At 36.2% G+C, this 26,242-nt stretch overlaps 6 protein-coding genes across 6 annotated transcripts; 4 read left to right on the top strand and 2 right to left on the bottom strand.

Moving 5' to 3' along the window:
- Nucleotides 1-2,973: 2,973 nt before the first annotated feature.
- Nucleotides 2,974-5,128, bottom strand: EV154DRAFT_575738 (uncharacterized protein; the record flags this gene model as incomplete). The annotated part of the gene is made up of 5 exons (XM_051606461.1): nt 2,974-3,690; nt 4,022-4,180; nt 4,245-4,323; nt 4,399-4,694; nt 5,032-5,128. 5 exons carry the CDS (start codon nt 5,126-5,128, stop codon nt 3,401-3,403), a joined length of 921 nt encoding a protein of 306 aa, XP_051452978.1. The 3' UTR covers nt 2,974-3,400.
- Nucleotides 5,129-8,338: 3,210 nt separating this feature from the next.
- Nucleotides 8,339-9,874, bottom strand: EV154DRAFT_471800 (3-deoxy-7-phosphoheptulonate synthase). The gene is made up of 4 exons (XM_051597884.1): nt 9,741-9,874; nt 9,537-9,669; nt 9,330-9,459; nt 8,339-9,254 (listed from the first exon to the last, which is right to left on the bottom strand). Exons 1-4 carry the CDS (start codon nt 9,813-9,815, stop codon nt 8,531-8,533), a joined length of 1,062 nt encoding a protein of 353 aa, XP_051452977.1. The 5' UTR covers nt 9,816-9,874; the 3' UTR covers nt 8,339-8,530.
- A 436-nt stretch (nt 9,875-10,310) lies between these two features.
- On the top strand, nt 10,311-13,236 carry EV154DRAFT_606300 (P-loop containing nucleoside triphosphate hydrolase protein). Its single transcript, XM_051607528.1, has 8 exons — nt 10,311-10,391; nt 10,463-10,473; nt 10,526-10,568; nt 10,673-10,738; nt 10,794-11,338; nt 11,426-11,510; nt 11,564-11,939; nt 12,030-13,236. The coding sequence occupies exons 1-8, from the start codon at nt 10,344-10,346 to the stop codon at nt 12,995-12,997; spliced, it is 2,142 nt and encodes a 713-aa protein (XP_051452976.1). The 5' UTR covers nt 10,311-10,343; the 3' UTR covers nt 12,998-13,236.
- On the top strand, nt 13,134-14,610 carry EV154DRAFT_540111 (putative septin; the record flags this gene model as incomplete). The annotated part of the gene is made up of 6 exons (XM_051604399.1): nt 13,134-13,236; nt 13,312-13,443; nt 13,507-13,723; nt 13,805-13,922; nt 13,981-14,321; nt 14,367-14,610. The coding sequence occupies 6 exons, from the start codon at nt 13,134-13,136 to the stop codon at nt 14,608-14,610; spliced, it is 1,155 nt and encodes a 384-aa protein (XP_051452975.1).
- An 80-nt stretch (nt 14,611-14,690) lies between these two features.
- On the top strand, nt 14,691-15,871 carry EV154DRAFT_46219 (pyridoxamine 5'-phosphate oxidase-domain-containing protein). The gene is made up of 3 exons (XM_051597580.1): nt 14,691-14,979; nt 15,060-15,524; nt 15,584-15,871. The coding sequence occupies exons 1-2, from the start codon at nt 14,720-14,722 to the stop codon at nt 15,496-15,498; spliced, it is 699 nt and encodes a 232-aa protein (XP_051452974.1). The 5' UTR covers nt 14,691-14,719; the 3' UTR covers nt 15,499-15,524; nt 15,584-15,871.
- A 469-nt stretch (nt 15,872-16,340) lies between these two features.
- EV154DRAFT_524046 (uncharacterized protein) lies at nt 16,341-18,445 on the top strand. Its single transcript, XM_051603170.1, has 7 exons — nt 16,341-16,707; nt 16,795-16,930; nt 16,993-17,094; nt 17,167-17,620; nt 17,697-17,836; nt 17,895-18,042; nt 18,122-18,445. Exons 1-7 carry the CDS (start codon nt 16,411-16,413, stop codon nt 18,306-18,308), a joined length of 1,464 nt encoding a protein of 487 aa, XP_051452973.1. The 5' UTR covers nt 16,341-16,410; the 3' UTR covers nt 18,309-18,445.
- Nucleotides 18,446-26,242: the final 7,797 nt, after the last annotated feature.

Here is a 26,242-nt window from a genome sequence, read left to right as displayed (position 1 = left end):
CCTGATCAGCTTGAAGTAAGGCCGTGATTGAGTCACTAATTGCATATCCACACAAATTCGTAGGGATGATATTTTTTTTTCAAAAAATCTACATCGTTGTTTCTAATTGTCAGGTAAGACTCGTATCTTGAACAAGTTTTTTTTTCGCCAATCACTGCATTTGTAACACTGAAAAGATGCATAATTAACAAAAAAATAAAATAAACAGAGAATCAAACTAAGATCCTAAAAAAAAAACTACCCAACTCGAGAAGGTGTGTTTGAAAACCATGCTTAATTGGCAAGTGTAGTGAGCAAGAAAAACAAAACAAAAAAAAAAGGCATACGGAGAACAAGTAGGAATGAACTCAATGTTACAAAAAATAAGAATCATGATTACTACATTCCAGTTCTTAGTTGTCAAGGTTTTATTACACTCACCAACATAAAACCCTCTCAAGATCATTTTTGTAGGCCACGTAAATGTAATTGAGACTTTTTAGTGACAGCTTGTGTAATTGATGTCACTTTCAGCTGGTGGAACTTTCCACAATATTCTAGTTTGGCGAAAATAAAAATTTTACAGAGATAATTAACACGATCAGCATAGTTTCTGTAACTCCCAGAATTTCATACTTGCAGTATTTTTAGTGTAAGTTATGTTGTATACAGTGGCATGTGAAGTGTTCATTGTAAGATTTCTACTCTTTTTTTTTTTTTTTTTTTTTTTTTTGCTTAAAAATCAAAGTAGTACAAATGTCTGAATTTGATCATGTAATCAAAGCTCTCACGGTAATCTTATCTTGTTGCGCGTGAGCCTGTCAGCAGTCAAAGTCTGGTAGCTACGCACTACTGATTTTTTCTCACTCTTTCTCCTCTTTTCTTTTTTTATTATTAACATGATGTTCAGTAATAGCATTGCCGCGATGAAAGCTCACTAAGGGGTACTCTTTTGCACAAATGCCGTGTGTCTACTGGGTTGTAATGTCGATCGGTGGTGATCCCTTACTGCTATTAAATGGTCCTATGGAAAGGGAGTAGGTAATGTATGGCGTGCACGTATACCTGTCGTCAACCCTCCTGGGCTTGTATCGACTGCATTGGGTGCTTTCCAAGACATGTTGTAGTCCTGTAAGTAATCTCAATTAAAAAGAAAAAAAAACATTGAAACTCATATTTAATTTTTTATAGGTCCTCTGTCGCTCTTGTCTCTCTCTGTACCCCCACTTCCCGGTAAGTTTATAAACCCGAAACGGTGGGTCAAACAACGTCTTCCCTCTGAAAAAAAAAAGGACTGGGATGACGCGTAAGCAGGCGGCTGACCCCCATACATGAACACGTTCTGTACAAAAAGAGGCGAACTGGTGGTTGCTTACTACATCTGTTTATGGCGAGGCCGACTGGGAGCGGCTGGTCACAGACGAACGGGTTTTGTTCTGTGGTATCGTCTATTGGTGTTATATTCCCCTTTTTTTATCTTGTAGCTAATTCTCTTCTTTACCACCCAATCCATCTAATATTCTATGACGGTTGGAAAGAAGAGGGTTATCTACAGGATGAAAAAAGGGCATCTTAATGACAATAGAGGTTGCCACAGAATAAAATCCCTACTTTGGCTGGTTGCTTCTTTAGGCCTCGCCATAAACAGCTGTAGTAAGCCACCACCAGTTCGCCTCCTTTTGTACAGTCGTGTTCAGACATATACCCCGAAGCTGCTTGCACAAGTGTCATCTCGGTCCAAAATATAAAAAAAAGACAGGTCGACAAGACTCGCCAGGGTTATTCATTCTATCTTGCTGGGTCGTGAGGGTGAGCAAGGGTGATATGACGGGATCATCAACATGTTGAGGATTGCACTCTTTGTTAGGAGGTACAGGTCGAGGTGGGTTCCTGGCGGGCATCGTGGATGCTATGCATTATCTGCCAATCTCTTTTCATAGTAGTTGCCTACCGTAGTGGTTTGTGGTAGATACACTTTGTGATTACTCTTGGCTAGATACGCTTCCCATTCAGGAAGGAAGGGGCTTTGACAGTAGCGACTACTTGCCTGCGGTGTTCAATGCTGGATGTTGTGATCCTTTGGGCTATCCTCCTCTCTTTTATATATTGGAAAGTATTTATATTGGCACAAGTTATTCTAAATTCCATTTCGTTACTGACTCAATTCATTTAGGTCTTTCCCGGTACTAGTATACTACTGTTACTACTACCAAAGATAAGTAACAACATACATCTCAACATCTTGATTTTTGTCCGGTGTTCTAACTTATTCAATTCTCTACAATTTTAGGAAGCTCCAGTCATACTGACATGGCTGTAGCGCATACTGTTATCATAACTGTTTCACTCGATATGATACAGAACACTTTCAGATTCCCATATTTGGCTGTCTGAAGGAAATTAAGCAATGCATCATAAATAAACTTAATGTGTTCTTCTAAGTTTTACTTATAATTTATAAATTTCTCGGCTTGCTACCTTGCAGCATGGCTCTCGTTTAAACTATATAACCTCAACATCAATGAAAAAATAGGCCCCTTTCATATATATATATATATATATATATATATATATATTTGTAGACGTATTGTGCCGTATGATTGAAAGATGTTTGCTCAGATTTTGAATAGTAACGCCTTCCTGGTACTCTCTTTAATCTTCATTCGCTTTACCAGCCAGGTCACCTCTAAAAAAAAAGAATGGTTTCTGGGACAGTGTCTTATTAAATTTATTAACTTTGCACTTGCATTCTGGGATTTATTAATGAGTATGATGAAAGACTTAATGGTATCATAGTCTAAATTTATACGAATTAAGCATCCTTGTGCTATAAAAAATTAAGTCGCTTATCAGTGACGATACAATAAATTTATGCTACAAGAAAGAAAAGTTACCGGTAACCATAAAAAAAAGTTACTCGCCCTTTGGCATCGGAACAACTGTATATAAAGAAATGTTTACAATTGAAAAAAAAAGTTACCGGTAACTTTTTCTCTCTCTTATATACACCACAAAAATGAAAGTGGTCAAAGTACAAATGTGTTTGTAGTTAGTTTTCTCAAGACTTTCTTTAAGCAAATCGCTTTATTCTCAACCGTTTCTTGTGAGGGTAGTTGATAGCGTTACATAGTTGCTTAATGTAATTGAAGGAATTCTTGTGCAGTCCATGTCAGAAAATAAGCCAAATGCAAGGGGCACAAGTGAGACTTTTTGTCTTTTCATAAAAAGCTTTTTATCAAATGAGTCAGTCCCATCAGAAAGACATTTACAGTTAGAAAACAAGAAAATAATTGTTTTTTTTTTTTTGCAGACAACTCATGCATGAGTATATATATATATATATATAAAGAAAGGTCACAGTATTATTTGCTTTTCATTTTCATTAAATTTAAAAATTAAATAGGGCCAAAAGTCTAATCATTCAACACTTCCCGATGCTGTCACACTGGAGAAACTGCCCATTAGTTGAAAATTGCTGATCCACTCGTAATCGTAAATGCTGATGCGCTCGTTTCGTACTTGCTGATGCGCTCGTTTCGTTCTTGCTGATGCGCTCGTTTTGTACTTGCTGATGCACTCGTTTCATATTTGCTGATCCACTGGTATTCGTATTTGCTGATCCAATGGGAAGCCGCCCGCCTGTTTCAACACGCCCGAAAGCAGGAAGTGGATTAGAACTTTCAGCCCAGTTCCAAAAATTATACGATAACCCTACCGAAATAGTTAGCGATTACCGCATCATATGCTAAGCATAAGAGAATTGGGGGAAAAAAAGAGAAATAGGAGAAAAATGAAGTGACTTTCTGTGACTTGACAAGACGTGAAGATTGATACTTTTCCTTAAACGAAAAGTAAACAAAAGCACATGATAGAACGCCAAATCAAGTTTTTTTTTATTATCATTACTGAGTGATATATGCTATAGGGATTTGGAAAATGGAATAAAATGATAAAAAGAAAAAACAGCGAGTTAAAATTAAGATCTATCTTATTCCAAAGAAAATTAAAAGAAAAACTAAGGTGCATCCGCCATGCCTGCTACGATTATTTATCCTAGTTTCTGTTTCGAAATTGAAAAGTTGCAGGAGCTGACGAGAGCTTGACGTGCTTGAAAATAAACTATGATCTAACGGAGGAGGAAGACAGATTTCTGAACATTCTACATGATATACTTTTGTCAATATATCAGAAGCCAAAGGACCTTTTTTGATTTCGAGTGAAGTATTGTTATTTCTGTCGATCACAAAAGTAGCCTTTTTAAATACCAGTATACATTTGTGGCTCTTGAACAAGCATCGTATATCTTTGATCTTTCCAGTCTCTGACCTCTAGTTTTCGACAGATCTAATAAACGATGCTACTGTGTCTTGAATTGTACCAGACGCGTACTAATTAAGCCTCGTGCTTGAAAACCTTTACTTGTGAGATAGGCCTTGTAGCGGAAATGCTGCTTGGCTGTACTTGCGAATGATAAATCTTATACGTCAAAATAATAAATCGCATGCAGACGACATGAAATGCAGAAATAGTTGCATCACGAATGCGATCCAAAAACTCCTGCTTGATATCAAGAGGCAAGTCTGATCTTAATAATGGAGATAATGGGCTACTACAAGTTCTCAAGGGCGGCTCTTTGTGATTATCAGTGACTTTCAAAGATGTGGTAGATGACGAAACAACGATTTGCTCACACACATACTTTCGTAACCAAATCTCTATTTTACAAAAAGATTCAACATTGATACAGTGTAGTCTTATAAAGGCGTGGCAAGTTTTTTGAAGACAAAAAAAAAAAAAAAAGAAAGCTTTATTTTAGAAAAGATAAAAGTTTAGAGACCTGTTCGCCAATTTCCAGTAAAAAGAAAATTGCCCAAGTGCAACTGCGTGGAAGTCAGTCTCTGTCTGCACTCACCCGTTTTTTATGCTTTAGTTGACAGTTATAAAACGGACACAATCGTTGGAAAGTGGTCAAAAAAAGTATGTCACACCTTTTCGTAGATAAGGTCGCCCAACTATGAGAGGATAAACTAGGATTCACAAGAAGGTCCGTACTAGCGGTTTCACGGTGTCCTTTCGATCTCTCACTCGCCATGTCAGCTCTGTAATGTCTAGTATTTACGCGAATGTTTGTTGAAAACACCGTCTGCATCTCTGTCGCGGTACAAGAGTATGCCAAATATTCGACTCCATAAACCTACACAAACTACCTCGTACAAGCTACATGAAAAAGAAAAAAAAATTAGCCTGTTGACATTAAGACAACAACAGTTTTTAAAAGCATTACCGTGTAAAAAACCAGAAGATAGCCACGCCTGCCTAGAGCCTAGACGGTAGGTAGAGGTAGAGCAGGTACACCCACGAGCAAGACGTACATGCCAGAATCACCCAACAGCAGCTTTACTCGAAACTGTGCATAAAGAAAAGAAAAGAAAAAGGGCGTAGTTAGGTGGGAAAATAAACAGCTTTATAAAAAACATTTTGACGTCATCAAATGGCGTAATAGATCCGGGGCAGTCATTGGATGATACTTCCGCCAAAAATTCCTACACCAGATGCTGCCAAAAAAGGGCTGACAATTTGAAATGCTCAAACAGTATGCTTATTTATTATAATGCTCTTGAGCCAAAGTCCAGTTTGACTACGTATTTTGTGCTACTTGTTCAAAAGCCAGCCTGAAAATTTTCAAACCCAAAACATGGCAAAATGCCCAGAAATTAGTTTTAAATGTCAAAGGCAAGCAGCAATGATTACTGACAAGGTTATTGTCAAAGACCTCTTTAAAAGCTAAACTTTGAAAAGACTGTCCCGTTGTTTTAAGTCTTCCACAGGATACGGTTTTGCATTATAAAGTAAACGGTGAAACCCAGGATATTGAAACAACGCTTTAAAGAGCAATTAATGTCAGGAACAAAGCTCCACATCCTAACCGCCCGGCAATTGCAGCTGGCTTTAACATAAAATAAATTTAGGAATCCTGACAGTTTTATTTGGTGTAAAAGACAAGTAAATGATACCTCTCTTTCATAATTCTTAATACAGTTTGATAAAATATTCCATTAGCAGCCGGAAATTAAGATTGTATGTGTGGTTACTCCGCAATCTGTGAGGGATGTACTGTTGAGGATATCATAGATATAATAATAAAGTTGATTGTCACATCACATTAAGGATGGATAATAAATATAAAAGTTAATCATGAATCACACATCACCCCGCTTGTTCTCATCCTACCGTTGAAGTCTGTACACAGGGCACAACCCTGTGGCGAGTAAGTATTTATTCTGCAAAAAGCAATACAATCGAATGGGCCTGGACTATGGAATATCAATAGATACTGAGCACAAATATGACTCTTGTCATTTTGTTATAACTGCTGATCTATCTGACTAAAAATTTTCTACTCAGTATGGAAGGGCTAAATTTAAATACATGTTGCTTATTTACTATCACCAGGTTATTACATCATGATCCAATAAGGCGCTTAATATTCTCCCTGGAACTATCCCAGTTCTATATATAAATATCCATAGTTTTTTCTCATAGACCATCAATACATTTTGAATACGTTTTTTAATTAATTTATTTTTCTCGTCCATAATAAAGTGGTATCCAAGTTCTAACAGTATCACTTTTGGTTTATTTTAATTTGTTCTCCATGCAAAACACTCCCAACTGCATATTCTTATAAGTTTGAGGCTCAGTTCACCAGTGTAGTTAATCTATTCTGGAAGCTAAAGGTGTGTAAGACTCAAAAAGTTATGAATGCTTTAAAATAGCAACACACGATAATTGTTTTACACAGGTTCTACTTGATGATGCTACGTATTTTTGTAAATTTTTCTACTTAATTTTTAGATTCGCGTGATCCATTCTTTTCTTACATATTTTGGATCCATCAGCGGATATCTAGAGACGGCTTACTACTCTATATTCTGACCCACCGTAGTTGGTACTGTAAGATACAGGCTTACATTGCCTACAAAGGGTAATGGAAAAATCTTCATTATGTAGAGAAGTCTAGCCTTAGCTGTGATAATAAAAAATGGGAGTCTACCCTTTTCCCAATATTCAATATCTTCAAAAAAATGGTGTTATACAGCATAAGAATAAAAATGAAAAAATGAAGAGAAGAAGGGAAGGAAAAAATATTTGAATGGTTTTTATTTGTAGACTGATAAAAAAGCCTTCGTATACATCAGGATGATTTAATTGTATATTTAATCACCCATATGTTTGAGCCTTCACATACTAGAAAACAGGCGTATTCATAGTCCAAAAAAACAGGCGCATAAAAAAGTACGTAGAAACAAAAGGGCCGTAGATAATAATAAAGCTAGGTATAAAAAAAAAACGCTTTTCTTAGGAACAGCCAAAGTGCAAGTAAGATTTGTGATTTGGATGTTCTGTAGACCTGGGAACAAGGACACACAATCAAAAACAATGTAACAATTACGAATAAATGCGTATTAAACGATTTATTCTTATTTTGACAATTCTATCATCACTCTTTCGCCTTTGAGCTCGTTTGATCTTAATCTTACGCAGGAATATTAAGTCAAAAGCTAGATGAGAAGCTGAAAGTAAGCTATAACACACACATACTGATTTAACATACTTTGCTTGTAATAAATTTATATTTAGTTCAAGACGAAAAGTTATATTGACCTCTAGGTGTCTATTAAAGTATCATAATCCAATATTACGACTACGCGCACCCTGGCTGTCCCTAAGAGACCCGGTATTTACGTTTAGAATATGAGAAACTCAACTTCCACACTATCCATAGCTTTGTTTGTTACATGCATTTCTTTTTAAATACCTCGTCCTTCAAGATCTAAATCAACGATGTTTTAAAGTTTTAAAAAATACAATTGCTTTCTGCTCAGTAAGGGAAGTAAGGTCCATTGCTGATAGTGACAACATCTTTTAGGATAAATGTATGTTTCAATGGTTGCTCTTCTCATATCTGCAATGTTTTGAAACTACGTTTACAGTAATGAGCCTCTGACCCCTTTAAATTAAAAAGAGAACTTTAGTTGTCGGACTGAATTTTTGTAGATTTATTCGGAATGACTTTGCGCGGTATTTTTAAATTCAGTTTATACCAACCCTTATTAGAAAAGAAAAACTATGTTCAGATGAACATACATTCTTCTTTATACTACTACAGACATTCCCCAGACAGTTTCGTGTATGCCTCCGATAAAAAAATAGTTGATATTTGGTGTCTACATCTTATAAAGTATTTAAAATGTAATTCTGAATTTGCGCGTATAGACAGGAGCCATCTGTCAAAGACAGAACCGTTGTGTAACACATATGTTAAAGAGGGACTTAAAAAAGATCGTTTTGATAATAAAGATAGCGAAAAAAAAAAAAATGGTTTTTTTAATAAATAAATAAAAAAATTCTAATATTTTAATTGATTTTGAAGAGAGAGACTATGTATAGAAGAGGTTTCTTTTTTGGTTTGTTTGGGGAAATGAATATTACTACAAGATGATGCTTCGATGATGATTGATTATACTTTTTTTTTTTTTCAAAATTATAATTAATGTCTGAGAGCACGTCTTGTCTTAATAGCGTCAGCCAATTCATCCAACATATCTTCTGTGCATGCGAAATCGACACAAGCATCGGTAATGGAGACACCGTATTTCAATGCAGCAGGACCAGCCTCGGGAACACTTTGCTTACCTTCGTTGATATTAGACTCAATCATAACACCAACAAGGGCATCATCACCAGCAGCGATTTGTTGTGCTAAATCCTTGGAGACCTTGGGTTGGTTGCGGTGGTCTTTAGAGGAGTTACCATGAGAACAATCAATCATGATATTTGCTCTTAATCCAGCCTTCTCACAGGCAGCTCTAGCAGCGTCAACATGTTCCTTGGTGTAGTTAGGGCCGTGGTTGGAACCACGTAAGATGACATGACAATCAGAGTTACCAGTGGTATGTGTGATACTGACAGTACCATTCTTGGTGACACCCAAGAAATGATGAGGAGCAGAGGCAGATCCGATACCGTCGATAGCAACACGAACATTACCATCGGTACCATTCTTGAAACCAACAGGGAAGGAGACACCAGAAGCTAATTCACGATGGAGTTGAGATTCAGTAGTACGAGCACCGATAGCACCCCAAGACATAAGATCAGCAAGATATTGAGGAGAGATGGTATCAAGCAATTCAACAGCAACTGGCATACCCATATCAGTAAGATCACAGAGAAGCTTACGGCCGACGCGGAGACCCTTATTAATATCGTAACTGTCAAAAGTAAAATAAAAAGATAAATACGTGACCTAGACAAAGCAATCTCCCAAACACTATTTATAATCTTACCTGTTGTTGATATCGGGATCGTTAATCAAACCCTTCCAGCCGACAGTGGTTCTGGGCTTCTCAAAGTAAGAACGCATAATAATGACCAGCTCACCCTCATGTTTCTCTTTGACCTTTAATAATTTTTGACCTGATTTTTTTAAAGAAATATAAACGAAGTTAAATAAATAAAATGACTTACAGCTGAGAATATGAGGTATTACTTACAATAAACCTTGGCAGCTTCAGTGTCATGAATAGAACAGGGACCGACAATGACAATAAGACGATCGTCTTTACCTTGAAGAATTTGAGAACACTGATCACGAGCAGTGGTGGATGTCTTTTGAGATTTTTCAGACTGTCAAAAAGAAAGAAAAAAATTAGATGAGCATGAAAAAGTCAGGTTAATCTTTGGATATCCAGACTTACAGTAGGGAATTCCTCTTGTAAGAAAGCAGGAGTTAAAAGGGCGTTGTAGCCAGTAATACGAAGATCTTCCATCATGGATGTAATAAGTTTTTAAAATAAAAAATTGATAGAAACAGGAAAGAAAAATAAAATCTGCAAAGGAAAATAGGTATTTATGATTAAGCAAACAAAGCAGTCCAAGCCATTGATTTTTTTTTTTTATATGCTAACAATGACTCACATAAACTCATTTGAGATAAAATTATATTCGGCGATTCAAGAATATTACACATGTCAAAGTAGTTTTTTTTTTTTTTTTTTGGTGTAGCAATGATTCCTTTATGTGCTCACATATAATTTCAATAAACTAATTATGCAGGATATGCACCACAAGAGATATATCTGACGCAAGCAATTCCCAACTTAAAACAAACAAATGTGCAAATACCCGACATTTTACCATGTCCGAGGTACTTTTTTTTTTTTTTTTGGTATGCTTTTCTAATGCATGAAGTGCCACATCCCCCCCCCCCCCTTCCTTTTTATATCATTTTTTGTACCTTAATTTTTTTATTATCTCTTTTCTTTCTTCTTTATTTTTTCTTTTATAAATTCAAACAACATATGGACAATTCATTATTGGAAACCCTAAAAAAATCAGAACTTGACCAAGTAAGAGATGGGATCGTGTAACACACGTTTAAAATAACGAAAATTTATCTTTTTTTTTTTTTTTTTGAAAGTATTACAATAGGTATAATCATAAATTGTGCGACAGTAACGAATGGTATTGATTGTACATATAGCTTTTTATCCTATGGAATATCACAGTTGGATACTCTAGTACAGGTACCAAAATAAAAATATTTACAAGAGGGGTAACCAATAGATTTATCCCTTTCACCCCTTTTATGTAAAATTGTTCACATACCAATCAATATTTGTAAATTTAGATATCTATGCAAGATTATGGTAGTCTAGGTATAAATTCTATTCAAGATAGAAAGAGACTATTCCAAGTAAGCCAAAAAGTAGATGCTATGACGCCCTCTTATGTTACTTATTTGAGTTTAGCTTGTTCAAACACTCCGTCAACAAGACCTCAACGTGCCTTCTTCACCCAACCCTTATCCCACTAGTGGAATCACAGAATCGTCTACCATGTTATCATTTTCTGCATTGAAACCCCAACAACAGCAACGTAAATTGAAAAACAACATGATTGGGCTTTCTAGTATTTCATATGTAAAGAAGAGCCCATCGAGAGAGATACCTTCCATTTCTACCAGTGTCTCTTCACCTAGAATCTCTAGTGGTACTTGCAAATCCCCATTCACTGCAAAAAGACAGCAATTACCTGTTTTTATTCGTAAGCAGCAACAGGAATTAGAAGAGGTGGAAGACGATGATAGGGAAATAGTAAAAAATAATGGATTTCATAATGCATATGGTGTTCCTGCTATGAAACAATCAAAGAAAGCTGTAGCACAGAGCGATCTAAATCAAAAAATTCGTGTTTGTGTTAGAAAAAGACCGCTTTCAAAAAAGGAAATAGAAAAATGTGAAAAGGATATCACGCCTGCTGCTAGTGTCAGAACTGTGCATGTGAATGAACCAAAGTAAAGCTTATTTTTTCTCTTTAGCATTTTGTAAAATTCCTTCCTACTAAATCCTTTCTTCTTTTTTTTTTCTTTTTCTTTTTTTAGAGTCAAGGTGGATTTAACAAAGTACATTGAACAACACACTTTTAACTTTGATGATGTATTCGACATAGAAAACACAAATGACTATGTATGTATGTGTAACATAAATATAAATGTGGTGTATTTATTTATTACTTGTAGATTTACGAAAGAACGGCTCAACCATTGGTAAAATACATTTTTAATGGGGGCAAAGCTACTTGTTTTGCATATGGTCAAACGGGATCCGGTAAAACATACACCATGATGGATCCCAAGCATGGTCTGTATATATTAGCTGCAAAAGATATTTTTAACATGTTGCAATTGCCCGAATACCAGCATTTGTGTGCATGGATTGGATTTTACGAAATTTATCAAGGCCAACTTTATGATTTATTGGCAAGTCGAAAGAAGCTTTTTGCTCGAGAGGATGGAAAACAAAATGTTGTCATTGTTGGATTAAAAGAATATTTGATTAAAAATGTTTCTGATTTGATGCAAGTATTCGAATACGGTAATCAAGTTAGAAGTACAGGTATGGCTTCCTTTTTTTTTTTTTTTTTTTTTTTTTTTAGGTTGCATGTATTCTTTTCCCTTGGTTACTAACTTTTTTTTTTTTTTTTAGGAAGTACTGGTGCAAATTCGGATTCTTCTCGTTCCCATGCAATCTTACAAGTCTTACTTAAGCCGACTTCCAATAAAAAAAAGTCGAGCTTGATCCCACCTATTGGAAAACTAAGCTTTATTGATCTAGCCGGAAGCGAAAGAGGTGCTGATAGAGGAGAGACTGATCTGAAAACAAGAATGGAGGGTGCTGAAATAAACAAGAGTTTGCTAGCCTTAAAAGAATGCATCAGAGCCTTAGATCAAGATAAACGGCATACGCCATTTCGACAAAGTAAACTCACACAAGTCTTGAAGGATTCATTTGTCGGAAATTCTCGTACCTGTATGATTGCGACTGTGTCACCAAATCAATCTAACAGTGAACACACGCTAAACACATTAAGATATGCAGATCGCGTTAAAGAACTTAAAAATGGAACTGTGACCAATATTGATCAACAACAGCAACAACAACAACAGCAATTACAACCGCCCATCAACATCAGTCCCAGTATAAATAGCGATAGTCAATCTTCTTCGTCTTCTTGCCTATCTTCTTCAGAAGATGATGAACTAGACCAAGACTTATTTTTGGATGATGAAGACTTTCCTTCTAATATAATTGAGGACCACTTTTTACTGGACACAGATTTTCCCATTATTGAGCAACAGTCCTCTCCACCCATCACACCGCCACCCATATCACAACAGCATACGTTTCATACCGATATTATTGAAGATTTTCTTGCCCAACACAGAAATGAAATTCGTACTACCAATGAATGTTCTAAAAAGGAAACGCGGTATTTAACCAACGTATCACTAGGCTTAACAACAGATAATAAGCTCCAAATGTCGAATGAATTTATTGATTACTTGGGTAATCTGGACGATATTCTTGAAAGAAAAATGATTGCTATAGATGCTCTTAAAGAAAAAATTCGATTAGTATTAGGTGATGCAGAACAATTTGTGTCAATGGGCTGAGCAGTGAATATCAGTGTGTGTGTGTCCTTTTGCATCAATTTTTTTTTTTTTTTTTTTTGTTACTTAATAAATATTTTGTGCTCCTTTTTTCCCTTTTCTTCTTTTACTTTTTTTTTTTACGAAAAACAAAAAAATGATGTCAAGTACTTCTCCTTCTGGTGTTGGTATAGCACACTTGCCTAACCAAAAGCATAAAATTATTTCCAAGAAAGGTGCTCATTACACCTTAATGGTGTGTGGTAATGTCATTCATCTCGGGGTCGAAAAAAAAAAAAAAAAAAGCATGAGCGCTAAAATAAAATTAATTTTTTTAGGTGAATCTGGTTTGGGTAAAACCACCTTCATAAATACTCTTTTTGCTACCACCATCAAAGATTCCAGGTTGCCTGAAAAGCGATTTGCCAAGCAATTGGATAAAACAGTGGAAATCGAAGTAACAAAAGCAGGTAACAAAACATATTTACATAGAAAAAAAAAAAAAGGTACATGCTAACCATACCACGCATAAGAGTTGGAAGAGAAGCTTTTCAAAATTAAGTTGTCAATCATTGATACGCCCGGCTTCGGTGACTATGTCAACAACAGAGATAGCTGGATACCCATTGTAGACTTTATTGATGATCAACATGAAAACTATATGAGACAAGAGCAGCAGCCTACCCGCCATGGAAAGATAGATATGCGTGTACATGCTTGTCTTTACTTTATTCGGCCAACTGGACACAGGTACAAACCTACTGCTTAGTAAAGAAAAAAAAAAACGAGTTCTTATTGTACTCACCTTTTTTTTTCTTCTTTTCTTTGAAGTTTAAAACCATTAGACATTGAAGTCATGAAACGTCTGGGCTCTCGAGTCAATTTGATTCCAGTTATAGCCAAAGCTGACACTCTGACACCCAAAGATTTAGCCAAATTTAAAGAAAATGCAAGTAAATTCTTCATGTAGTGTGATCGTGTGTGTAATGCTAAGTTTACTAAATTAGGTTCGTGAGGTTATTCAGCAATACAACATTAGTGTTTATGCATGTGCTGTGGACAGCGACGACGAAGATACCACAGCCCGCAATCAGAACATTGTTGATGCCTCGCCTTATGCTGTGATCGGCTCAACTGAAATAATCAACATTGACGGCAAGCAAGTACGAGGCCGTGAATACAGTTGGGGTGTTGCTGAGGTTGAAAATGATGATCACTGTGACTTTAAGAAGCTTCGAAACTTGTTAATTCGTACGCATATGCTTGATTTGATTTCAAGCACCGAAGAAATGCATTATGAGCATTACCGTCAACAACAAATGGCTAATCGCAAATTCGGTGAGCCAAAGTAAGTACCCTGTTTATCTCAACTGTATAAATTACTCACATGAAGAGTACCTAGAACAAAAAAAGTCGAAAATCCCAAGCTTCGTGAAAAGGAAGAAGAGCTTCGGAAATCATTTACTGAAAAGGTCAGAGACGAAGAATCTAGATTTCGTCAATGGGAACAACAACTTATTCAGGAGAGAAATCGTTTGAATAAGGATTTAGAGAGCCAACATGCTCATATTAAACATCTCGAATCAGAATTGGATAATTTATATCAACACGGCCGTAGTGGCTCCATGAGAAGATAAAGAAGACCTGGTGTCGCATAATATAATATTTTAATAAATACATCGGGACTTTCTTTTTTTATAAAAAAAAAAAAAAAAAAAAAAAAAGCTCCTTTTGCTCTTTGCGTAAATGAACAATTGGAAGTCAATACTGCAATCTTCGTTGAAGGATAACATTGAAAAGGTGGGACCTTCGGCAACTTACGCTGCCATGGCTACTGTTAGACGCGATAATACTCCAGCTGTTAGAACGGTTGTTACCCGAGGGTTTGCTGGAGAAAATCATGCAGAAAACTTTGGCTGGCATAGCGACTTGCTTGTTGTCATTACAGACAAGCGCTCAGATAAGATAAAAGAGATTCAAGCGAACCCCAATACCGAGATCAACTGGTAAACACCCTCTTTTTTGGGAAGCAGAAATGAAGCGGCTGACTGAAGAAAAAAAAAAAAAAAAAAAAATGAACTGTTAGGTACATGAATGGCACAATGGAGCAGTTCCGAATTCGTGGCAAAGTCAACATTGTCGAAAAGAATTACGTTGAAACAAAGTTGGAACATTTAAATAGTCATTTTGACCAAGTAGAGACAGCTGGTAAATATGACCAAAAAAGTCTAGGTTTGCAAATGTTCCTCAAACAGCAAGAGTCAGGTTCGACAACAAACACGTTTAACTGGCAAGCAGAAAGATTACGCCATTTTTATCAATTCGGTGCCAACATGAGAAAGGACATGACAATTGAAAAGAAACAAGCACTCCAAATCGACAGTATCGATGAACATGGTTGGTTTAAAAGTGAACAGGTACAAGATCTTTTAGAAGAAGCATTCGAAAATTTTGTTTTGCTTGTGATAGACGTAACCTCTGTACGTCACTGGACCCCGACAACTGGAACAAAAGTAATCCTATGAAAAAAAAAAAAAAAAAGTCACCTGTGGTACAAACAAATACACCTTCTTTCTGCTTAGACTCTAAAATGTAACTGATGTTATATAGCTGCATCCTATTCTTTTGGAAACTACTACTTCTTATGATGATGTATTAAATACATTAGCCACCACATGTTTATTGTGTTTGATCCCTTTAAATCACAGATTGTGTACCTTTTTTAATAAAGTGCAACCAGCCCAAAAAAGAGCTGCTAACTCATTAAAAAGTAAAATCAGTTAATCAAAACGTGCATGTAGTGTCTAAATATGTAAAATAAAAGTATATGATGATTTCCCACGCTTGATATTTATTGGGTTCACGATAGTAGAAGAGCATCGACATTTGACGCAAGGAAAAATAAGGAGGGTTTGGTCAAGGACAGGAACATTTATATTAGATCAATAAAATGCCGCTGAAAGTTAAAACCATGAAGGGGGAGCAACTTTCTCTCAGCCACATGAATATGAACAACAAATCACATTAAAGGATTAGCACATCTAAGAGTTTGTTATTATAAGCGATCGAGATATTCTTTATTCAAAGTAAACAGCTTTCTTTGTACTCAACATCCAGACGACATAAATCGTGTGTAATTCTCGTTTACATATATATTCCCTTTTATTTTATCCAAACTTGGAACCTGTATACAATAATATATTTGACTGACAAAAAAGTAGTATTGCCACCTCAGCAATGGTAGTGGGAGGGAAACCCCATAGTTTTTAAGTTTAATTGATAGTCCGATCAAACTTTGGGTCTTCCTAAATTAAGCTTATGAGTAGAATTAATGCAGTAACGGTATATATATTGGTATCTGTAAACCCAATTCGTTCTTTTTTTTTTTCACCCCTTCTTTTTCCTTTTAACTTTTTTTTTAAAAAAAAACATTACAAATGACAGCCTGTATTGTACCTGAACAAGATCATTGCGATGTTTCCGACATGAGCAATGGTGAAGAACCAACTCCCCGTTCCTTTTCCAAGCCTTTTAAAAATAGGCCATCCATGAATCGACCCAAATTATACCCAGTTCATAGTTCAGATACATCCAGATTCCCAACATTGGAGAGACTTGAAAACTCGATGCTTTTATCCAAAAACTCAAAAATGATTATTGAGCCCGTCTTATTTCACGGTGAAAATAGCATCAGCAATAGCATAATTGCTAATAGTAAAAAAGGAGGGTCACAGGTTCGTTTAAATGAATTCATCTCTTTTTTTTTTTTTTTATTTATATATATAGTAGGGTTTCAAATATTAATTACTATTATAATATAGAGTGATGCCAAAAGTATACATTCCACCAAATCTACCTCTACAATTCGAAAAAAGAGACAGGTTAAAAAAAAGAATCTGTCTACTCCAACCGAAATATTTGCTCGAAACCTGAGTGAGGCTGTATCTGATTTTGATGGTAGGGTGTGTAATCTTGTTATCTTTCAAGATCAATGCAAATAACGTTATGTAATAAAATAGATTCGTTGGATGACGGATATGTTTACAATACCGCAAATGGAGGAGGAGGTTTGTACCCAGCATTATTATCACCGCCAGCCATTAATTCATTTGAAACATCAGGTACTTTTTACTTGCACTAAAAAAAAAAAAAAAAGTTCATCATATTTAATAAACAAAAAAAAATAAAAATAGCCAGTTGTAAAAATGATCAGGACCACAGCTACTTTTCAGATCACCATCATCAAAAGTTTCGCAGACCTGGTTTACGTTCAACTGTTTCGGAATTACCAGCTAGAGGAGTCAAGTCTTTTTATCTCGATTCCATGTCCTCCAAGTATGAAAAGAAGAATATTTCGAATAAACACCTTGGGCATTATCAGCCACATTATCGTTATTCTTCAAGTGGGGAAGAGGACGAAGAAAATGCGCCACTGTTGTATTATTCATCATCATCGAGGTTAAAGACACGGTATTTTATAAATAATAAACCTTGCTGGTGTACGTGCATAGGTATTTTATTTGTTTTGTGTACATTGGTTGCCGTTATGGTTTTGGCTAGTCCTTTAGAGTTTGTGGAGGTCACATCTATAAGTAATGTGCTAGCAACTCAGAAGCAACTGATATTCGATATCCATGTTAGAGCCAAGTAAGTTACATATCATCCGACACACCAAAAAAAAAAAGTGATGCTTACTTTTGAAGTCTACGTCATTTTTATCCAGAAATTCAAATAATTGGAACATACAAATGTCACATTCTGCTTTTAGTGTCTTTGCTGCAAGTCATTATGTTCCCATATCGGTAGTCATGGGCAATGAAACCGAAACTCGTGATATTACTACTAGTGCGAATACAAGACAAGGCAAGTGAATACACATTTGACAATTCGTGCTTGTATGTTTATACATGATTTATTTTAGAGTACATTGGGACTGTGAATCGACTCGTTGATCCTCTTACATTCAAGTCGGCATTTTATTTCCGCTCAAAGACCAGTAATTCAACAAGCCAAATCCAAATAAAGAACCCAGGTGAAACAGGAGGAGATATGACTGGAAACGAAAGATGGTAAGAAAGACTACGTGATATTGATACTGCTGACACCAGATAAATCAGGGGCATTTATTGATCAGCTTAAATATTACAGGTCTTTATTAATTAGGTACCCTTACGAACTTACCATAAGAGGCGTACTGAAATATCAATTATTCCCATCCTTTATTTCTTCAAAAGTGTATTCGGCAAGAGTTTGTAAAATAGTTGAAATTGATCCTTCATCGGGTGTCATCAAAGAAGTTCCTCTTCCAGAACAATCAATATGTGATGAGTCATAATAAAGAAAGTGCTTTTTTTTGTAACATGAATTTATCCATATTAAAATATCACTCCCAGATATCCTGGGTTTCTATGGGGACCCCATTTCATTGTTGTGGTATTCTCGGGTTGTCCACCTTCAGTATTTTAATTTAACTCCATCTTTAACCCATTCTTTCCAACTCTCACATGATTGAATTCTAAACAAGTTGATTACGTGTTCTGTTTATCTCTATATGCTAAACTAGATGTAGTTTATCATCCAATTGTTCACTTTTTTTAGAATTTCCTCTTGTTCTTTTTTTTATTTTTATTTTTATGTGCAAATCGACAAGAAATTATTCCCTGTTAACCTGTACCTTCTTAAATTAGTATTCCACACTTTATCAACTGCTACAAAAAAGAAAGTTGCCCTTGTTTGAGGTACACTGTTCAGGAAAAATACATATATGCATTGGCAACATTTAGTGTAACAAGCACGCGTTCTGCTGACTTTTTACTTTGGACCTTTGAAGAAGTCATTGGGCGTTAAAAGTAAAAGATGACCATGTATAAAAAAAACTGTGGTTTACAATACTAAATTAGGCTACCCTTTTTTTAAGCTGTGCATTTCATTTATAAAGCAGAAAATTTATAAATCGCTCTTAGAATTAGGGAGCAATTAGGCATATCCGTAAAAAATTAACGGACTTTAACATTAAAATAATGTCTCTCTAAACTCGTCGATCAACAGCTATTATGTCTGCAACAGAGGCTTCTTCCAAAAAAAAAAAAAAAAGTAGGAGAGCATAAAGCATGAAAAAAGTAAGGAATGACTGAGTGACTATTTCATGTATACCTTTGAAAGTACAGAATAATAATCATTGGTATTAGATTATAGACATGCAAATGGTTAAATACCGTATAAATTAAAGGTGATGAATTATTAACTAGTACGAGATCGCGGCCCCAGCCCACTTCGGTAATTTTTTGACCTTCGCTTCGCTACGGTAAAAATAACCTACGTTCCTGCTGGGGGCGATCTCGCGCCTGCAGCGGGCCACCGACGCCACTCAATGTTTATAAATGGGACAAAAATAGATTTTATTGATAATGAATATTTTATGTTTAATTTTGTGTTCGAGTTAGTACTTCAGTAAATACAACGTTGTCTGTGAGTGTTGAAAATGACTGCTCTTTCAGTAAGATTACTTTGAGATTAGCAGGGTTACGGACCCGTGATAAAGCAACATAAAGTTGACCGTGCGTGAAAACGGGTATGATCAGACAATTGGTGCAAAAGAAAGAGTTTGGGCTTGGTCGGGACTTACAGCCCCTCCCAACTCACTCAATGCTAATCATTATTTTTTCACTCAATGTTTTATGTACTGTGTAGGTTGGGACTTACAGCCCCTCCCTGCTCACTCAATGCTAATTATTATTTTTTTCACTCAATGTTTTATGTATTGTGTAGGTTGGGACTTACAGCCCCTCCCAGCTAACTGAATGCTAATCATTATTTTTTTCACTCAATGTTTTATGTACTGTGTAGGTTGGGACTTACAGCCCCTCCCAGCTAACTCAATGCTAATCATTATTTTTTTCACTCAATGTTTTATGTACTGTGTAGGTCGGGACTTACAGCCCCTCCCAGATCACTCAATGCTAATCATTATTTTTTCACACAATGTTTTATGTACTGTGTAGGTTGGGACTTACAGCCCCTCCCTGCTCACTCAATGCTAATTATTATTTTTTTCACTCAATGTTTTATGTATTGTGTAGGTTGGGACTTACAGCCCCTCCCAGCTAACTGAATGCTAATCATTATTTTTTTCACTCAATGTTTTATGTACTGTGTAGGTTGGGACTTACAGCCCCTCCCAGCTAACTCAATGCTAATCATTATTTTTTTCACTCAATGTTTTATGTACTGTGTAGGTCAGGACTTACAGCCCCTCCCAGCTCACTCAATGTTAATCATTATTTTTTTCACTCAATGTTTTATGTACTGTGTAGGTCGGGACTTACAGCCCCTCCCAGATGACTCAATGCTAATCATTATTTTTTCACTCCATGCTTTATGTACTGTGTAGGTCAGGACTTACAGCCCCTCCCAGCTCACTCAATGTTAATCATTATTTTTTTCACTCAATGTTTTATGTACTGTGTAGGTCGGGACTTACAGCCCCTCCCAGCTCACTCAATGTTAATCATTATTTTTTCACTCAATGTTTTATGTACTGTGTAGGTTGGGACTTACAGCCCCTCCCAGATCACTCAATGCTAATCATTATTTTTTTCACACAATGTTTTATGTACTGTGTAGGTTGGGACTTACAGCCCCTCCAAGCTCGCTCAATGCTAATCATTATTTTTTCACTCAATGTTTTATGTACTGTGTAGGTCAGGACTTACAGCCCCTCCCAGCTCACTCAATGTTAATCATTATTTTTTTCACTCAATGTTTTATGTACTGTGTAGGTCGGGACTTACAGCCCCTCCCAGATGACTCAATGCTAATCATTATTTTTTCACTCAATGCTTTATGTACTGTGTAGGTCAGGACTTACAGCCCCTCCCAGCTCACTCAATGTTAATCATTATTTTTTTCACTCAATGTTTTATGTACTGTGTAGGTCGGGACTTACAGCCCCTCCCAGCTAACTCAATGCTAATCATTATTTTTTTCACACAATGTTTTATGTACTGTGTAGGTTGGGACTTACAGCCCCTCCCAGATCACTCAATGCTAATCATTATTTTTTTCACACAATGTTTTATGTACTGTGTAGGTCGGGACTTACAGCCCCTCCCAGCTAACTCAATGCTAATCATTATTTTTTTCACACAATGTTTTATGTACTGTGTAGGTTGGGACTTACAGCCCCTCCCAGATCACTCAATGCTAATCATTATATTTTTCACACAATGTTTTATGTACTGTGTAGGTTGGGACTTACAGCCCCTCCAAGCTCGCTCAATGCTAATCATTATTTTTTTCACTCAATGTTTTATGTACTGTGTAGGTCGGGACTTACAGCCCCTCCAAGCTCGCTCAATGCTAATCATTATTTTTTTCACTCAATGTTTTATGTACTGTGTAGGTTGGGACTAACAGCCCCTCCCAGATCACTCAATGCTAATCATTATTTTTTTCACTCAATGTTTTATGTACTGTGTTGGTCGGGACTTACAGCCCCTCCCAGCTCACTCAATGTTAGTACACATTTTTTCACTCAGTGGTTTTTGTACTGTGTTGGTCGGGACTTACAGCCCCTCCCAATTCACTCAATGTTAATACACATTTTTTCACTCTGTGTTTTTTGTACTGTGTAGGTCGGGACTTACAGCCCCTCCCAGCTCACTCAATGGTAATCATTATTTTTTTCACTCAATGTTTTATGTACTGTGTTGGTCGGGACTTACAGCCCCTCCCAGCTCACTCAATGTTAATACACATTTTTTCACTCAGTGGTTTTTGTACTGTCTAGGTCGGGACTTACAGCCCCTCTCAATTCACTCAATGTTTATTATTCCCATACATGTCGGTTGCTTCGACCTGCGCTTCGCTTGGCCGCGCAAAAAAAAAAAAAAAAAAAGAACAGTCCGAATTACTAAATAAGGTATATACTGCAAAGTCAAAACAATCATTATAATATTGATACATGTCGGTTGCTTCGACCTGCGCTTCGCTTGGCCGCGCAAAAAAAAAAAAAAAAAAAGAACAGTCCGAATTACTAAATAAGGTATATACTGCAAAGTCAAAACAATCATTATAATATTGATGCGATATGTATTGATCGTAAGAGAGAAAGGGGAACGTTTAAAAAAAGTAGGGGCGTTTAAGGTGGGTGTCTATAGGGATTTGGGAGCGTCTAAAAGTGGGGGGGCAGAATCAGACTACTACTGCATTACCACTTCCTATTATTAGGCAACCGAACGGAGCATCTTATTAAACGGTGTAAAAACATGCTATTCTGTACATGCACTACACCAATATTAATAATAATAATAAGTGCTTAACTTAAGCAATGAGTGAGTGATTACTCAGTAATAGTACCCACACAATTCTTAATGGAATAAAGATATTTAGGTACATATTTGCTAAGGCTTCCAAATTCCTAGAATGAATTTCCTGTATTAAATCATCAAAACAGTAACTCTGATGTAATTGAACATGGTCATATTCTTACTCTTATACTGAAAAAGAGCAGGTCGTAATCCACTTTCTCTCGGGCCGCTTAATGGATGACTTCCAAAATGCAAAATAGAATTAAATAGAATAGAATTAACTCCGGGAATTTGATTTTCCGAGTTAATTTTTTTTTGTTCCAAAACCATAAAATAGAATTAACTTTCAATAAATTTTATTAATTTTCATAATTCAAAATTTCTTGCTCTCTCGCCTTCCAATTAGCATAGTAAACAGTATTAATTTGGTTGACGCCAACCGTTCTTACACTGAAGTTGTGTAGTCTCCATACAAGGGTCAAGATTTCATAACGCTTAATTTTATCCGAAGGAAGCTTGGTATGAAGTCTTCCAAAAGACCCTTGTATGGCTCTCATACCCCATTCCACTGCCTGTCTATGCTTGGTAATGATAGCATGTTTCTTTTGTGTCTGCACGTTGGCTCTTTCAATGCCAATTGCGTTTTCTCTTGGTACACTTAGCACTTTGTTTTCAAACTCTCGCTTACAAGGGAAAGCAGAATCCGCAAGAAGCTTGAAAGGGCTTGGACATTTGTAAGCAAGAAACCTTTCGTAAAGTGGAATTGCTATTTCGGCATCATGCCAAGAACCAGGACAGTTATATCTATAAGAAAAAGAGTCAATTTAGTTTTGTTTGTTTAGAGAATCAAACAAGTATGTCAATCCTACCTCACATAGGCGATACAGCCATCCGGGGTATATACTAAAACTTGTGAGGCATAGCAATCACCTTTCCATCCGTTATAGTACGCATTTTGCTCGAATGGGTCTTCAGGATGTTGTATTCTAAGGTTAAGACCGTCAACAAAGCCAAACACTCCTTCTAACACCTGTTTCTCAAAGTCATTTGTGGTGTTCGTAAGCACCATATCGTTAAACGTTGTCATTTCATCTGTAGTGGGCCAACCAATTTTCCAACGAGGGTCTTTTTTGTTTTTTTCAAAAACGTTTAAGAGGGTTTGAATACCCATAGTTTTAAATCTACTGAGTGTTGCAGCAGGGACACCAAATATTATACAGAGTGTCTCCTGCTTCATGGTGTTATGCAACCACATCAGAACCAAAGCAAGTGTCATCACCGTGTCAAGTACTCTTTTACGTCCAGCCGTGCATTCGGTTGGATATTCTTTTTGGAATTCTTCGTGTAATTGATCGAATGCTCCAGTCGTCAAACCAAAATGACACATAAAGGCATCATCCTGACGACCATCAAGCAACCTTTTAGCAGCCGATTTAGTAGGTGAATGCAGACTTTTTGACGTTGTGTAGAATCGTTTAGAAATACGGCGTTGAGATTCAAGATAATTCATGTACTGATAGGCAGCAGCAGAAAGCAAAGTAATATGCGATAATAATGCTAATTTACGCTTTGTTATAGGGGGCATTTTGTATCAAAAATATAAAGGGGATAAAGAAAAAGGAAATGGATGATAAAAGAGAGATTAACTTGTATTTCGTTACCAATACAAAAGTGACAACAATTGGGTTCCACAACATCGAATCTCATAAGTCACGCCATATTATCCCAACAAGATGATTGATTCAAACAAGTCTGACATAATAGCGTGCTTTATTAAACAACGTGTTATAAAAACCATAATTTTCGCTTTTTAAAAAAGCCTTTTTTCTTTCTTTTCATATAACTTAATAAAAATAACAATGGGCAACGTAACAGGATCTGTCAGAATGACTAAAGATGAAAAAACCTATTTACTGAAAATAGTAAAGAAGGTTTTGCCAAGTGGAGCGGACGAATGGTCCCGTGTAAGCCAAATATATATGGCTGGACAAAAAAAAATTGTCGAACAAGAAAACGAGGCCATCAGGTTGGAAACAGGAACCAAGGGAACGAAGGTTGCCTATGAGCGTAGCGGCAACTCTTTGAAGGCGGCTTATCGTACATTGAGAACGGCAAAAGCACCAACAGGTAAATTATCATATAATTCGAGGTGTAATGAAAGAAATCTTGCTAACAATGATACAAACAAAAAAAATCTATTAGGCAACTCAACCCCAACTACTTTGATTACTGATGCAAAAACAATTGAGGACCAAATTGCAATCAAAGGCTGCTTATCACAGCTTCATGGTCACACGGATTCCGAGGATGAAGAGAAAGCAAGCCGCATGCATCATGGAGGTAGCGGCTTTCGCTCAATTGATGATCTGGTAGAGCAGAGTTTAACAGACAGTGACAAGAGTGAGGCATCTCCTCGTGCAGTTGGTAGAACGGTGCCAATGCCAAAGAAGTCCAAAAATACCCACCAGCATATGGAGGACTTCAACAACCATTTTGGTGTCCTGGCTGAGGCAATTGCGTTGTCTCTTCGGGGAGAAAATGAACCAAAACCATCGGTCCCAACCACACGTTCCGAAATGACCAACGTGACCGATGTCAATTTGGAAATGATTGAAAATCGTCTTGGAGCTGTTGACAATCAATTTGAGGAGGTCAACATTCGCCTGGATGGTGTGAAAAATGGCCTCAAAAGTGAACTCAATGATGTCAAAAAGGAGTTCAACGAGTTGAAGGAGACGGTAAATTTAATCAATATGTTGATTCGTATCATATATATAAACTCTATCTAACCGACTACATTATCAGATGTCAGCGATGTTTGAATATATCAAGACATCGGTAGCTAAGGTAGTTTAACTATTATAAATCATGTTTTTTTTATTCGTACTAAAAACCATAATCTTTATATGCACATTAGCAACCTATTCCTACTTCTGAAAAGGGCAAAGGCACCCGTTCCCAGAAGCGTAAAAGAGCCGAATAAATAAACGTTTTTGACAAATATTATCCATACATCTCATATCTATTATCTGCATATTATTAGCGTTTATCAGAAACAAAGTATTTAATAGAAATGTTTTTTTTTTTTTTTTTGGAGTTAATTCTATTTTAATTCGGGGGGGTAGGGGGGTCGAATTAACTTCAAAAATTTAAGCAGTGAAATTTAAGGTTAATTCCACGTTACACAACCCAAAAAATTAAGTCTATTCTATTTAATTCTATTTTGCATTTTGGAAGTCATCCAATATTTTATGAAAATCTAGTATGACAGCTTGATCCCGATCTCATAGTCTCCTTTTTCATTTTCTTGATCAAGACACTTGACGTTCTTATATTTATTAATGAGCTTTAGCTAAAAACTAAATTCCTTTTTCTTTCCAGAGTTTTCACCAAAATTGTTTCTATGATGCAACAGAAAAATTGCAAAAATATATTGATCTCAATACTCTTTGTTTTCAATTGTAGCCTTCGCTCAAACTGTCATAAATAGAATTAAAGTGCGCTGTTCAAAGTTAAAAAGATATAAAGATAAATTAACGTTGTTTCTTGAATACGATGATTCTCATTATCAGGGCCACTTAAAAAATTATGACTAACGAAGGCTTTGATAATGAGAGGACAACGGCTTGTGTGTATTTGTTAATCAAGTCCAAATATCTATTGAGCATTCTGTCTGATTTTTTTTAACCTTTGTCACTTGATATATTTTCACTGTTGTCTATCCGCCTGAAAAAGTTTTCCTAAGTTATTATCACTTACCCAAGCTTAAAAATAAGAATACTGTGATACACGGCACACTTGCTCAAGGTGCTAGCTCCAAATGTATTTTACATGTTTTTTCCGGATCAGGACAATGCTCTTGACCAATCAATGCGATTTATACATTGCCAAGTCTGAATCCAAATGAGACAAGAAATGGTCATCTATCCGAGGACCTGCCTTTTTCTTTCTTTCTTTCTCC

This window comes from Mucor mucedo (genome assembly GCF_025094135.1).
Source record: "Mucor mucedo strain NRRL 3635 chromosome Unknown EV154scaffold_127, whole genome shotgun sequence".
Classification (NCBI taxonomy): Eukaryota; Fungi; Mucoromycota; class Mucoromycetes; order Mucorales; family Mucoraceae; genus Mucor; species Mucor mucedo.
Note: the sequence above shows the minus strand (reverse complement) of the source record. Positions and strands in the feature narration are given on the sequence as shown.